This window comes from Chiloscyllium punctatum, chromosome 24 (assembly GCF_047496795.1).
Source record: "Chiloscyllium punctatum isolate Juve2018m chromosome 24, sChiPun1.3, whole genome shotgun sequence".
Taxonomy (NCBI): Eukaryota; Metazoa; Chordata; class Chondrichthyes; order Orectolobiformes; family Hemiscylliidae; genus Chiloscyllium; species Chiloscyllium punctatum.
The window spans coordinates 86963914-86978371 of record NC_092762.1 but is presented as its reverse complement, the minus strand read 5'-3'; the positions used below and the strand labels follow the sequence as shown (position 1 = coordinate 86978371).

The 14458-nt window shown below is 41.0% G+C and overlaps 1 protein-coding gene across 1 annotated transcript in view; it reads right to left on the bottom strand.

The window, feature by feature from the left end:
• Nucleotides 1-14458, bottom strand: part of LOC140494804 (SURP and G-patch domain-containing protein 2-like) — a 39356-nt gene that overhangs the window by 21871 nt on the left and 3027 nt on the right. Inside the window, exons 2-3 of the mRNA XM_072594417.1 lie at nucleotides 6771-8732; nucleotides 5768-6041 (exon numbers count right to left, since the gene is read on the bottom strand). Coding sequence (XP_072450518.1) covers nucleotides 5768-6041; nucleotides 6771-8732 — 2236 coding nt within the window. The remainder of the gene's footprint in view (nucleotides 1-5767; nucleotides 6042-6770; nucleotides 8733-14458) is intronic.

The following is a 14458-nucleotide window of genomic DNA, read 5'->3' as shown; positions in this document are numbered from 1 at the left end:
ACATGACCCATATGTGCCACTGGCAATGGCTGATCTGCCACATATATACCAGGGTACAGCTCTCATACCATCTTGCATAGATGACGGTCATCCACCCAGGCAATGTGACCCTCTCAATGCAATTAATTTTCTCATACGATGGTCTCAATGCTGAACTTCAATGTTTTATAAGGTCAGTGCAGAGGCAGCCCTGATGGAAATACTCGAGAAGGTCTACACACCCCATGATTCAGTGCCATGCAGAACCGTGGTGAGGACTATACGTTGTAGACTTTTGTGCTTGATCAGTGCTCTGTAGTTAGTTGCTCCACTCTTGCTTATAGAGTTCATTGGAAATTGTGTTGGAGCAAGGTCAAGGGGCTAAATGGCCTACTTCTACTCCTAATTGTATGCTAGAGTAATATCCTTTTCAAAACAAGATTTGAAACATGGATATTTAGTATCATCACTGGCAGTCCCTTAGAGATGAAGATGACTCTCCTCCACTCGCTGGGTGAGTCCATAGGTAGCTATACAGTCCAATGCGGCTTCTGTAGACTCTGCTGCACTTGGGATAGGTGTGGTAGTGCTTTGGCCTGGCTTCTGCCTTTTCCTGACAAAGTCTCAAGGTGTTTGACGCCTTCCTTAATGCTCCTCCATGTTGGACGGCCTTTGGCCTGTGATTCCCAGGTGTCTGGAGAAGTGTGGCATTCCCGCAATGAAGTCTTGAGGGTATCACTGAAGTGCTTCCTCCGTTCACCTAGAGTTCACCTGCTGTTTCAGAGCTGGGAGTAGAGCAGCTGCTTGGGGAGTCTCACGTTGTTCATGCAGGCATTGTGCCTAGCCAATCAAGGGTGGTCAGTACCTCAATGCTGTCGATGTTGGTCTGGTTGACGACGCTGGTGTTGCTGCATCTGTCCTCCCAGCAGGCAGCATTGATGATTCTGCTCCGACACCTTGAGATGTCTGATGTAGACAGTCCACATCTCAGACCAATAAACAAGAGCAGGAACTACCACAGCTCTGTAAAACCATGATTTTGGTGTTGGATCTGATGTTGTCATCTTCAAATATCCTTTTCCTCAGACAAGCGAAGGCTGCGCTCGCTCACTGGAGTTATGGATCTCTTCATCCATAACTGCTTTAGTCAGCAGGACATGCCCAAGGAATTGGAAGTGGCCAGCGTTCTCTAAGACCTCCCTGTGAACCTTGATGATTGGCAATGCCAGGTCAGGTTGGTTGAGGATCTTTGTCTTGCAGATGTTCAGGGTGAGATCCATGCTCTCATATGCCTCCCTAAAGGTGCTGATGATGGTCTGGAACTTGTCTTCTGAATTTGCACATGCACAAGCATCATCCACGTACTGCAGCTCGGTGACAGTGGTTTAAGTTACTTTGACTTTGGATTGAAGACAGTTGAGGTTGAACAATTTCCTGGTGGTTCTGTAGGTTAGCTCCACTCCAGTTACGAACTGATCAGTGATGAGGTGAAGCTTTGCAACGAGGTAGATTGCGAACAGCTATCACGCAGTGAAAATCATGTCTGTTGTGTCCCTCCATAGCTGGAAGCCGCAGTGAGATTTCTCAGCCACAGGGAGGAGACAGTTGAAGTAGACCGTGGCGATGACTTTTCCAACGGTCGACTGCAAGAAGATTCCCCTGTAGTTATCACAGTCGGATTTGTTCCTTTTTTTGAAAACGCTCACATCTGTGGCATCTTGGAGCTCTCCTTGGATGCCACCTTCCTTCTGATAAGGCAGACAAGGGTTTTGGATGTAGGTTTGCTCACTGAGCTGAAAGGTTCATTTCTAGACGTTTCGTTACCTTACTAGGTAACACCTTCAGTGGACCTCAAGCGAAGCAATGCTGAAAATTCCTGCTTTCTATTTATATGTTTGGGTTTCTTTGGGTTGGTGATGTCATTTCCTGTAGTGATGTTATTTCCGGTGGTGAAGTCACTTCCTGTTCCTTTTCTCGGGGGTGGTAGATGGAGTCTAACTCGATGGGTTTGTTGATAGAGTTCCGGTTGGAATGCTGTGCTTCTAGGAATTCTTGTGTGTGTCTTAGTTTGGCTTGTCCTAGGATGGATGTATCGTCCCAGTCGAAGTAGTGTCCATCCTCATCTGTATGTGAGGATACTAGTGAGAGAGGGTCATGTCTTTTTGTGGTTAGTTGGTGTTCATGTATCCTGGTGGCTAGATTTCTGCCTGTTTGTCCAACGTAGTGTTTGTTACAGTTCTTGCAAGGTATTTTGTAAATTACATTAGTTTTGCTTGTTGTCTGTACAGGGTCTTTCAAGTTCATTAGCTGGTGTTTTAGTGTGTTGGTGGGTTTGTGGGCTACCATGATGCCAAGGGTTCTGAGTAGTCAGGCAGTTATTTCCAAGATGTCTTTGATGTAGGGGAGAGTGGCTGGGGTTTCTGGACGTGTTTTGTCTGCTTGTTTGGGTTTGTTGCTGAGAAATCGGCAGACTGTGTTCATTGGGTGCCCATTCTGCCCAAAGACATGCACGAGAATTCCTAGAAGCATGGCATTCCAAACAGAACTCTATCAACAAACACATCGAGTTAGACCCCATCTACCACCACCTGAGAAAAGGGACAGGAAGTGACTTCACCACCGGGAATGACATCACCAACTCAAAGAAACCCACACATATAAATAGAAAGCCGGAATTTTCAGCATTGTTTTACATGAGGTACACTGAAGATGTTACCTTGTAAGGTAACGAAACGTCTGGAAATGAAACTTTCAGCTCAGCGAGCAAATCTACATCCAAAATTTCAACCTGAGCTACAAATCTTCTCAAAACTTGCGCAGACAAGGGTGCGTAGCTACTGCAGGAGCTCGTTGCCTCCACAATTCAATGCCATCTAGCAGAAAAATCTAAAGAGCTCACTACATTTAGCACACCATCTGGATAGTACTGGTTCCGATGGTTAGTTGGGCTCTAGATTTCTTAACCTAGAGCAGGTCAGGATGCGCTTTTCCAGCAACACATTTTCAGCAGTGATCTCCTGCATCTGCAGTCCTCACTTTCTCCTCTAGGTTTGTTAAGACATATTCCAGTAGCACTTAGATAGGATTACTGAAAATAAAGCTGGTTGCCTTTGTGTTGCTTTTTAAATCATGGTCATAATAGCAAAGATGGGATAGCAGAACCAGAACCTTCACCCATTGATGAATGTGTAATGACATGACTGACATTGAAAAGCACCATCAGCAGCCAGACGAGATTCTTTGGATTCATTGACTTCCACTCACGGAATCCATCCTGATCCAGGTAAGATTGAGAATGCTTACCCAAGGCTGACCCCACAGGTTAAAGATCTGTGATGTTTCCTCAGGATTTTTCAGCTTCCTCTCAGCTTTGTGGAACAAGCATCTCTACTGACAGACTTCCCCTCCATGAGACAAGACACATAGACATCTTTGATTCTCTCAAGCAGGTTCTTTCAGCAAGATCTTGCCTACTGCAGTTCTTCAACCCCAAGAAAGTCACAATTCTTGAAGTGGATGCATTACAAAAAGGCCTGGGTGTGTGCACTCTGTAGAGTGAGAAAACTATTTATTTTGATTTGAAAACCTTGTCTTCCGCACCGGCCAACTATTGCAAAATGGAGCATAAGATACTAGTTCTAGCATTTGGCATTATAAAGGTTTCAGAGATACTTACTTAGCAAGAAATTCATCATTGAAACAGATTATAGACCACCAGAAATTGGCTGTAAACCACTAATGAATGCACAACCACATCGGTTTTCAGTTGAAGAGATGCAGGCATTTGATTTTGAAGACAGACATAAGACAGGGATCAGACAGATTAAGCAGATTATCCAACATACACACAATCCAAGATTTTCTTTTTGATCTAGATGATGCTCTAGGTTATGAAGTTGAAGACGTTTTCAAGGGTGATTTTTTTTCCCCAGCGGCCAGAGACAGTATCAGCAGTTGGCAAATGGTGAATATAAACAACTACAAGAGATGCAAAAGACTACTAGACAGGGTGACTTGACAGTTTTAAAAGAAGTAGCTGAGAAGATTTGTTCATTCTTGCGAAACAAACATAAACTTAGTATATCATGGCAAGATATTTTCAAGGGCAAACAAGTCCTAATATCAAAAGCATTATGCCAAGATATCATGTCCACATTACACTCGGGACACATAGGTATTGGACTCACAGCTGGCATATGAATCTGTGTCCTGGACAGGGATGAAAAAGGATATTCAATACCTCGTGAATGCATGAGGCATGAAAATGTACCGACCTGAGCACTGGACAAAGCGGCTACATCCATTAAATATTCCATCCAGTCCTTGAATGAATGCAGTAACAGACTTATTCTCAGTGCATAGGGAGGATTGCAACCTTGTGATTTATCACTTCTCCAAATTTCCCAACTTTTGGTGACTTAGCAACATAACAAGCATGATCTTTGACATCGTGCATGGTGTCTTGAAGTAAATAATTTTGAACGACTGACCACAATAAATGGGCAAATTCTTTAAAGACTAAGATGAGAGTGACCCTTATCCCATTATCACCCCACTGTACATGATTAACCGGTTTAACAGAATGTATGCTAAATACATCAAGTCTATGATCATTAAACATTGGGCAACAAAACAAGATTTTTGCATTGTATTGCAGCATTTTTGTGCAATACCAGTTGAGAAGGGAATCACCAATCCAGCACTGTGCTTGGAAGGCAAGTGTACACAACCTTACTAACAACCAATTGTCTAACTATTCCGATACACATTCTTCTTCATAGACTGAGGAGAATGAATGAGATACATGGAGGACGAGTAGGTTGAGAACTGTCAAAACTGACCTCTGGACAGAATGCATATTCGAAAGACCAATACCTGATACCAGCAAATGTTTCTAAAATATGCAATCAGCCAAGTTTGTACAAAGTTTTACTAATCACGATTCTATGTTGTAAAGAACAAAAGCCTCTTGAGACAAATGAATGACACACCATTCATGCACAAAGACAGCAAGAAAGAAAACTCCAACAACAATACTGAGTGACAGCAACAAGCAGCAAGACAACCAAGACATCAAACCAATGCAACAGAGAACACGTATCTCCAGACTGGTATACAATCACCAGATCAGAGGGAGATATAAAACCTCCAAAGCAGAACACCTAATTTTGAAATGCTAGTCTTATGAACTTTATTTTACCCTTTTATAAATACTGAATTGACAACAAATGTCTATGTACATCACATATATGTGTTTGACATAATTCTTTTATCTTTTGGAAAAAAGATTTTATCTTTGTCTTATGTCTCACTGTCAGTACACAGTCAAGAGACATGCTCATTGTATTATTATTATAGCATAGCATATGACGTGAGGGTTTAACAGTCTCTGGCAGCATCTTACGCGACATTACCTGAAGTACGGCACCTTTATAGAAGTGTGCTTGTCAGTTGTAGTTGAGTAGCTTAATGCTAGCCTGGACACTGATGTGTCTGCGAATATAATACATATTATATTACGTATAAGTGAACTGGAATAAAATGTCTGTTGGATCCTTTGACACCATGTTATCCACACATAGTTCTTTATGCTATGAGGACTAATATGAGCATTGCCACATCAGGAAAAGATATCCTATTGAAGGCAAATCCATATCAGTTAAATTTGTTTTACTCTCCACAGATGCTGCCTCACCTGCTGAGTATTTCCAATACTTCTTTTATTTTTATTTCAGATTTTAACACTGTGGAATTTTGCTTTTGGCTTATGTTCTGTAGTTGTCCTTACCCATATTTGAAGTCCTCTTTCTTGTGCTGGATGACTGCTTTCTCTGCTGCTTCACCCTTCTCTGCTACAAACATCGCCAGTTTATCAATAATGGTCTTGACCTGTGAGTCTTCTGGAGGGTGGACACTCTCATCAGCTGTTGATGGTGCATCTTTCTCTGCCATGCTCTGGTCAATGTTGTCGGTTGTTGTTGTCTTCTGTTCATTGCTGTTATCTGGCGCTGAAGAAACTGTTTCTGGCTGCTTGCTGGCTTTGGCATCTGCCAAAGATGAAGCTTAAAAAAACACAACAGTTCAAACCATTTCTGTGGAAGAAGGCGAGCTAACTTGAGGCCACACTGGAATCTCAAAACAGCAAAAAATAAGAGGGCAGAAACTGGAAGCACAACTTTCCAGCTTTCCTCGCAACTGGAGCTAAATTGAAACATAAATTTCACTTCTCAGTTATTCAGCCTTCTGTGACAAAAGCAGCAAGTGCAAAGTGCACTCTCTGGTACTTACTGAGAGAGTGTCCATAGAGTCAGCTGGTGGAGACAGTAGGTACCAGCCAGGCCAACAACTGGGCAGAGAAGGAGTAAAACCTTAGTTCATTGTCGTTCATCGTTCCAGAGTCTTGTCTGATCAATGGCATTCTAATAAATTCATTTGTAACCTTGTAATTTTGGCACATTTAAAACAATGACTTTTGACAATATATTGTGAGGGCCAGTTGCCCAAGTGGTTTGCATGTATTTCAGAATAATACCAACACAGCATGGGATTTGGGTTCATATTCAGGAATCAGCCTCCTCACTTTGCCCCAGCAGGGGAAAGCAATGGTAAACAGCCAGTGACAAAAACTGCTAAGAAAATGGCTTGGGATCAGCAATGATACAAGAACCTGTCTTTGGGCAGAGCACATGTGAACGAGTAAATGAACAATATATTGTATTCACAAATTTAATTCAAGCTGTGTACCTATTGTAAAATATTACAAACTGGTAGAGATGAATTGGCGTACTTACGTTTTGAAGGCTTGATTGCTGCATCTTTCTTTGACTGTTCATCCACTTTTGACACAAACTTACTGGAACAAGAAACCTGGCTATGTAATGGGGGGAGGTAGATTTGCTCCACTCGGTTCTTCAGCTCATTTGTGTATTTGTTTCCAAACAGCTGATTGCTTTCCAGGTTCACGAAATAATCATACTTTGGAGCCACTGAGATCAGCCCAGTCTTGCGCAACAGATTTTTCCTTCTTTCTTCGCTGACAAAAGCAAAGATTTGCCCAATGAATACCATTGCTTGCCGGCAAGCTGTAACTGCATGCTCTAGCTCACTAGCAATTTCGTTAGGGGCCTGTGAACCTTGCGACTTAGAGCTCTGCTCATGGTCACTGCTTACTACAAGAAGCGGACCTATACATTCCAGCAGCTTGCTTTGTATCTCTTGCAAAAGAGATTCTTCTTGATGAACAATATCATCCAACTCTAACCTACTTGTAATGACATTCTTCCTTATCAATAGAGATACAAAAGAGTTATCGATCACAGGGTATGTGAGGCCTAAGTGTGCCACTAATGTTGAATCACAGATATCATGATGTTGCTTTGCCATCAAGCATTGGAAAGCTGTTGCTACCTTAGAATAGGTATCTGTATTGGGATCAAATTTCTTTTTTGTGGAATGGTCAACAGCAACACTGTGAAAATCAGCCCATTTTATGATTTGCTGTCCCAGTTCCATTTGACTACCTAGAGTGGACATATTTCCCAATGAATACAAATGAACTGAAGAGTCTGAGGAAACATTTTCGTAAGTGGTCACTGGCTTGCTGGACACAGAAGAACCCACTAAACCAGCTGGGGCCGTCCCTAGAAGACCAGGAGCCGTCCCCAGAAGACCAGGGGCTGTCCCCAGAAGACCAGGAGCAGCCCCTAGAAGACCAGGGGCAGCCCCGAGAAGACCAGGAGCTGTACCTAGAAGGCCAGGGGCTCTGCCTAGAAGGCCTGGAGCCCTCCCCAGAAGGCCATGACGCCCTTGAACCTTTGGACGCTTAAGCAAAGGTCCTTTTGTATTTTTAGGAGGCACTTTAGGAAAAGAAGGACCTCTTCTGGAGGCTTCTATGTTTTTACGAAGAGAACTCCGTTGGTTCAAACGAGGGTTATAATCCTCAGCTGCATGGAACCCATCTGTGGATGTAGTGGACTGATAAATAGAAGAATCCATTTGAGAGCAATCCCTGGATGGGTCTCTCCAGGATGTGTGTGAAGGATCATTCTTACTAGCTGCCATACGCCGGGCATTATCAATAACATTACTTAATAACTTGTATAACTCTGCATCTGGTGCCTTAACAGGGCTTCTGGATCTGGGGTTTGATCCTTGATCTCTGGTCTCATTACCAGGGGTCCAGGATCTCCTGTGTGTTTCTGAATGTCCCGCTGTATCAACAGGGTTTTGGGATCTATTGTATACATTTAGACCATCTCTGCCACTGGGGCTTTGGGATCGCCTATAGAATTGGTAATCTCTTGAGTCATTAACTGAACTTTGAGACTGCCAATTATTTGGGCTTGTTTGTCTTCTGTATGAGCCTGACCGATCTCTAGACTCAATGGGGCTCACTGATCTTCTGTACATTCCAGATCCTCTCATGGAAGGACTGTCATTGGAATTTACTGATCTTCCAAACAGCCCTGGATCCCCACTGGGTTCAGTAGGGCCCCTTAAATTGTTATACTGTGAACGGCGATCATCTCTCTCATGGTGATCCAAGAAATTCTCTCTTGATGAAGATGAATAGGAAGCATCATCATAATATCTTCTATGGTCTTCAGAAGGCATTTCTGCCTGACTGGACATATTCCTCCATCTCTCCGATCTGTGAGATGGAGATTCATAGTCACCATAGGGAAGGCCATCGTATTGTGTATTTTCTTCATAAGATTCCCTGGGATATCGCCTGGGTGCATAGTTGAGCATTTCTTCAATGGCAGAGAGGGGAAGAAAGGAAGAAAAAAAGTGTTTAGCTCTTCTTTTATTAAAATTGAAACAATGTTTTATAAATAGTTGTAATCTATATTTCATGTAAAAGCTAATGTATTAGAGATCACTTGGGCATGCTGATAACGCCACAAAGATCAGAAAGACATGATGGGTTTTTAACCACAAAATGCACCTGACTAACTGCTTTTGGTAAATCCAACATAATCCAAGAAATGCAAGTGAGAAAAACAGGAACTATTTGTCCTTTCAACAAGGACATGCATGTCCTTTTCAAGATACTAAACAATGAGAGACTCTCAAATCTTTTGTACATTGGGCTTGACGATGTATGGTGAATGGAGGTATGAAATGCCCTGACACAAACTCATTTGCTTGAGTTGAGGGTATCAGCTGGAAAAAGCCAATTTTAGACAAAGGTATTCTGGATCATATTAGCCAAGATACCCTGGCCATTTGCAATCCACTCACCCAGCACCAAATTCAGCATTGCAAATTCCAAATTCTCTCCTTTGTAACTCGCAAAAGGCAGCATTGTGTAGGGTCAAAGGTGGGCTGCAAGTTCATGTGGCAGCATCTCCAACACACTCATGTGGCTTAATTTATCCTTTGGCTAAAAGGTGAATGTGTAGATGACTAAAGGGCTGCCATCTAAACCAGTCCTTGCAGGTAAACCAAGGAAATGATCTTGTGAGATATTCCAAAACTTGTCATTCCCAATGATGTCTTCAGTCTTCTTGGAGTCTCTGCTGACTCCTTAAGAAAAGTCAGAAAATGCTTTCAATTGTGACATACAAGTATAAAGAACTTGCAGAGTAGCTGAAACATAAGAATTCGGAGGAAGTATCCTGTGTGCAAGGTACCAATTAAGGAAAAAAAATGCATTTCTTTAATGCTTTTCATCACTTTGGCAACACATTCTGATTGGTACCAAGACAAAAATCTGAATATAATATTTTGCTATTTAAAAGTCACAAATTAATGCTGGTAAATTTGTGTTGATAGCATAGTTCTGTGGACAATGTTGTCCTTCAAAAAAATATACTGGCGATGTGCAGGTAAAACGTTCAGTGAGGATTTGTGGAGAAGTGAATTTATCCTGCTCAGAGATGACCATGAAAGATGAGTTGTGTTTTGCACACATTTTATCTGATAATTTCAATAGTACCTTTCATGACCGTAGGATGCCCCATAGAGCTATGGAGTCAATTAAGTATTTTTTAATAAGTTGTCATTGCAATGTGGATAAATGTGGCAGTCAATTTGTGTAAAGCATCAACAGCACACATAGACAACCGCGATCTCCTTGAAATTCTATCATCATGATGATATCGACACAAGGGCTTCTATTATTATTGCTGTTTGCATCCCCATTTGTGTGCAATCCCAAGCACTGGTCTCACAATTATAAAGCTCCTTGGTTCGAAACATTTCTAACGTCGCCCCAAGAAATCCCACTAGTTTCACAGGACACTACTAACTTGGAAGCTGCAAGTCTTTTGAACTAGCAGCTGAACAGCTTTCCTAGATATGGAAAACTGGATGATGCAGAATGAGAACAGTCAATTTCAGCCTTCCTGTGAAAGAAAGCAGAGGCCTGAAGCAAAGTGCCTGGAACAAGAGCAGGAAATTGACAAAGGAAATTCCTCCAACAACTTCACCTGTGCCACCAGAAATATAATGGCAGCAGATACATTGGAACACCACCACCTTCAAGCTCCCCTCCAAGCCACATGCCATTCTGACTTGGAGCTAGATTGTTCTCCTTCACTACCACTGGATTAAAATTCCGAATTTTCCTTCCACCCTGCTGCAGTTCAAGGTGGCAACTCATCACCACCTTCTCCGAGACAAATGGAATGGGCATTAATACTGGCCCAGCCAGTGATATCCCCAGTCATGAATGAATAAGAAAAAAAGATTATTCAAAGATGTCCAAAAGGAGAAGCTGTGATCATCTGAGGAAAGGAATGATGCTTAAGGATAAAGGAAGAATGAATTACCACATCAAATGTACCTCTTAATCTGTTTGAATCAGAAAGGAAAACAACTTCAACTTTAGGAAGTACTAATCAACTTTGGTTCAGCGATAACAGTATGACATTGCATGTCAGGAAGAAGTCACATCCCTTTACTAATACATGGGCATGAAGGAAAGTGTATTACAATGCAGAGGTAACTGTCCAAAAGCCACTGTGTCTGCTGCATCAGCAGTGATGTCTGGAAAGAAGAAGAAATAGAAGCCAGGAGGAGAGGTGGAAGAACATGTGGTGAAATCCCTGTGGAATAAAAAAAAAATCAAATGAAACCACTACGGACCCACCTCCTGATGCTGAAGAGGAGTGCTCTGGGTGAAACTGTTTAAGATCGTAAGGATATAACCAGGATCAGAACTGAAAATGAAAAGCAAGTTTTCTGAATTTAAAATAAAAATCTTAAATTCAAGATATTCAAAAGCATCAGGGTCACCTCAAATGTGGGAGTATCTTAGTTCTTTGTAGTTCATTGACAGCAGGCTCCATTCTGTCATCACTTCACCCAAAAACCCTTGTTGAGAGCATCAGAACAGGACATCTCAAGTTTGGACTTGACCTCCTGATGTCAAGCAAAGAGCCAGTGAGGTTTACCCCCTCTATCCCTCACTGTCCCACTTTATATCAACTCACCTGGTAAAGTTAAAGAGCAGTTAGTCAGGTTCTGTGGTGAATAGGTGTACCAGAAAATGCAAGCAGTAGTGAGTATTTGTTTTTTTGCTTTCAGGCAAATACTATTGTCACATTTCTATTCAAGATTTAGTAAGAATAAACCCTTCGAGAAACAGCATAAACAGCCTGAAACATTCTTAAACTGGGAATGGGAGAAAGAAGGAAGAATGGTATTTGAGACACAAATTTCACATTTTCCCCTAGTAATCAAGTATTGAAATTATTTGGTCCATCTCTTCGTTTAGTGATTAGGAACAGCAAGTGGTGGTCAGCCTTAGATTATAGAAGTGACACACAGGAGGCCATTCAGCTAATCAAATATGTTTTGGCTCCTTCAAAAGGTAATCCAGTTATTATTGAACCCGTTTCCTCCGTATCAAATTGTGTCTTTAAAATCCTAACCAATCAGTCCACAAAAAAACATTTTCCTCATGATAATCCTTTTTTTTTGTGAATCGCCTTAAAGTCTACGGCCTTCAGTTATCAACCCTTCACCATTCATAATTTTAAACACCTCTATCAAATCTCCTCTTAACTTTCACTGAACTAAGCAGATTTATCCTGAAACAATCATTTCCTCCCCTAGATGTAAACAGGGAGAAGGAAACAAAATACAAATTAAAGGCATTCTATCCAAATGCATAGAGCATACAGAACAAGATATTGTGATCAAGGCTGGGAATTGTATGTTCAAGGGTATTTGACTCTTAGGAAGGATAGTGGGGGGAAAAAAAGGAAAAGGAGATCGGTAGAACTGTTAATAAAGAATGAGACTAGAGAGAAGGTGAGCACTGCAGATACTGGAGATCAGAGTCGAAGAGTGTGGCGCTGGAAAAGCATCAGAAATGAAGGTGGGACATCGATTTGCCTGCTCCTCAGATGCTGCCTGACCAGCTGTGCTTTTCCAGCACCACATTCTTCGACAAAGAATGAGAACAGTTCACGAAACAGCAAGGATGTTAAGAAAGAAAGATCAAGACACCCAAGTGTCTGAGTGCATCTATGAAACAGCAAGAGTCAGCAAACATTGGGAGTTGATTAAACATCACTTATCAAAGGGTCTGACATTAGGCTTACAGGTCTGTAGTTCCTTCTCTCCCTCCTTTCTTAACAGTGGAGTTACATTTGCCACATCTTAGTCTATGGAAACCATTCCAAATACAAAGTAGTTGTTAGTTTCTCTGCCACGTTGCTTATTCCCCATTATAAATTAAACAGACTCCGCTTGTAATTGATCCATAATTGGTTTTGCTAATCTTTCCCTTTTTAGAACCAATAGAACATTTCACGATTTATTTTTATGTTCCTCACTCATGTACACTCATTTTATTTTTCCTATCACAATTTTTTTTCTTGGTCTTCTTTTTGCAGAATTCTAAAATCCTCCCTGGTCTCAGATTTACTATTTTATTCAGTAACTTTATATGCTGCACTTGTTGATGTGTCACAATCTATGACTTATTTTGTTAGCCACAGTCAGAACACTTTCCTTGCTGGATTTTCATATAGTAAAAGGGATATATTTTTCTTGTAAACTGTGCACTAGTTTAATTTTAAATCTTAGCCATTGCTTATCTACTACGTATTTTTTAATTTAGTTTTTCAATTCACCATAGCCAATTTGCCTGTTTGTAGTTTCTGTTTAGATTGAAGACCCTTGCTTCTGATCAAACTATTGATTTAAAACTTAATGTCAAATTATATCATCATAATTTTTTTCTGAAGACTCCTTTACTATGAAAGTATTAATGAGCACTTTTTCTCATTGTGCAACACTAGATTTCAAATAGTCTAGTTGTTTCCTCAACATGCTGCTCTGGAAAACCATTCATCTCATATACAATTCAAGAATTCTTCCTCCACAATATTAGTATGAATTAGGTTTACCTAGTTCAAATTAACATTGAAATCCTAAATGGTTGCTGTATTATTATTCTCACACGTACTTCTAGTTCCATGATTCACATCATCACAGCTATTTGATGATTCAATGTTTCTTGCCCCTTTTAGTTTCTTAGTTCCACCCAAACTGATTCTATGGTGAGAAATTGGAAAGTATCCAAAGGCACCTAGGTGGACTACAAGTGCAGCAGCATTTAGGAAGGCAAATAGTGTATTAGTATTTATTACAAAAGGATTTCATTGGAGGAGTAAAGCAGACTTGCTGAATTCTATAAAACCTTGGAACCTATAAAAACTTTAGAATATCATGTATTTTTTAATTTTCTTATTTAAGCAAGGATATACTTATAATAGAGGGAGTGCAATGAAGATTCACCAGACGGATTTCTGGACAGCTGCCTTAAGAGGACAGACTGAGGAGACTGGGTATATATTCTCTAGAGTTTCACAGAATGAAAGGCAATCTCATCAAAGCACACAAAATTCTTAAAGAGCATGACAGGGTATAAGCTGAAAGGGTGTTTTTCAGGATGGCTGAGAGGCTCGTTTGGGTCTAGAACTAGGTCAAAAAGACAGTACACGAGGAAGGCTAATTAGGATTGAGATAAGGAGGAACTTGGTGCATGTCACTTGGTGGATGGTATATCATTGAAATCTCTACCCCAGAGAGCCAAGGAGGCTGAATCTTTGAGTATGTTCAAAATTGAGATGGATAGATTTCAAAATTTAAAAAAAATTAATGACTATGGCTGGAAAATAGCACTTAAGTAAATCAACCATAATGGCAAAGCAGCTGGGTAGCCTATTCCTGCTCCAACAGACATCAATGATTTCATTAAACTGACATTTGGGGTAGCTAACATGTGAATACAGTTAAACTCAAAACAGCTCCCATATGTCCCCACATTACCACATCCACTACCATGAAAATACCTGCTGGTCTTGGGTGTATTTCATTGGATGGATAGCCACAGTCCAGCTTTGGTCTCACTGAATGTTAGAACAGGCTCAAGGGGCTGAATGACCTATTCCTGCTCCTATATTCCTACTTGTTGAGATTAAAGCCATAACTCTAGATATTCTATTTCCAAGTCTAATCT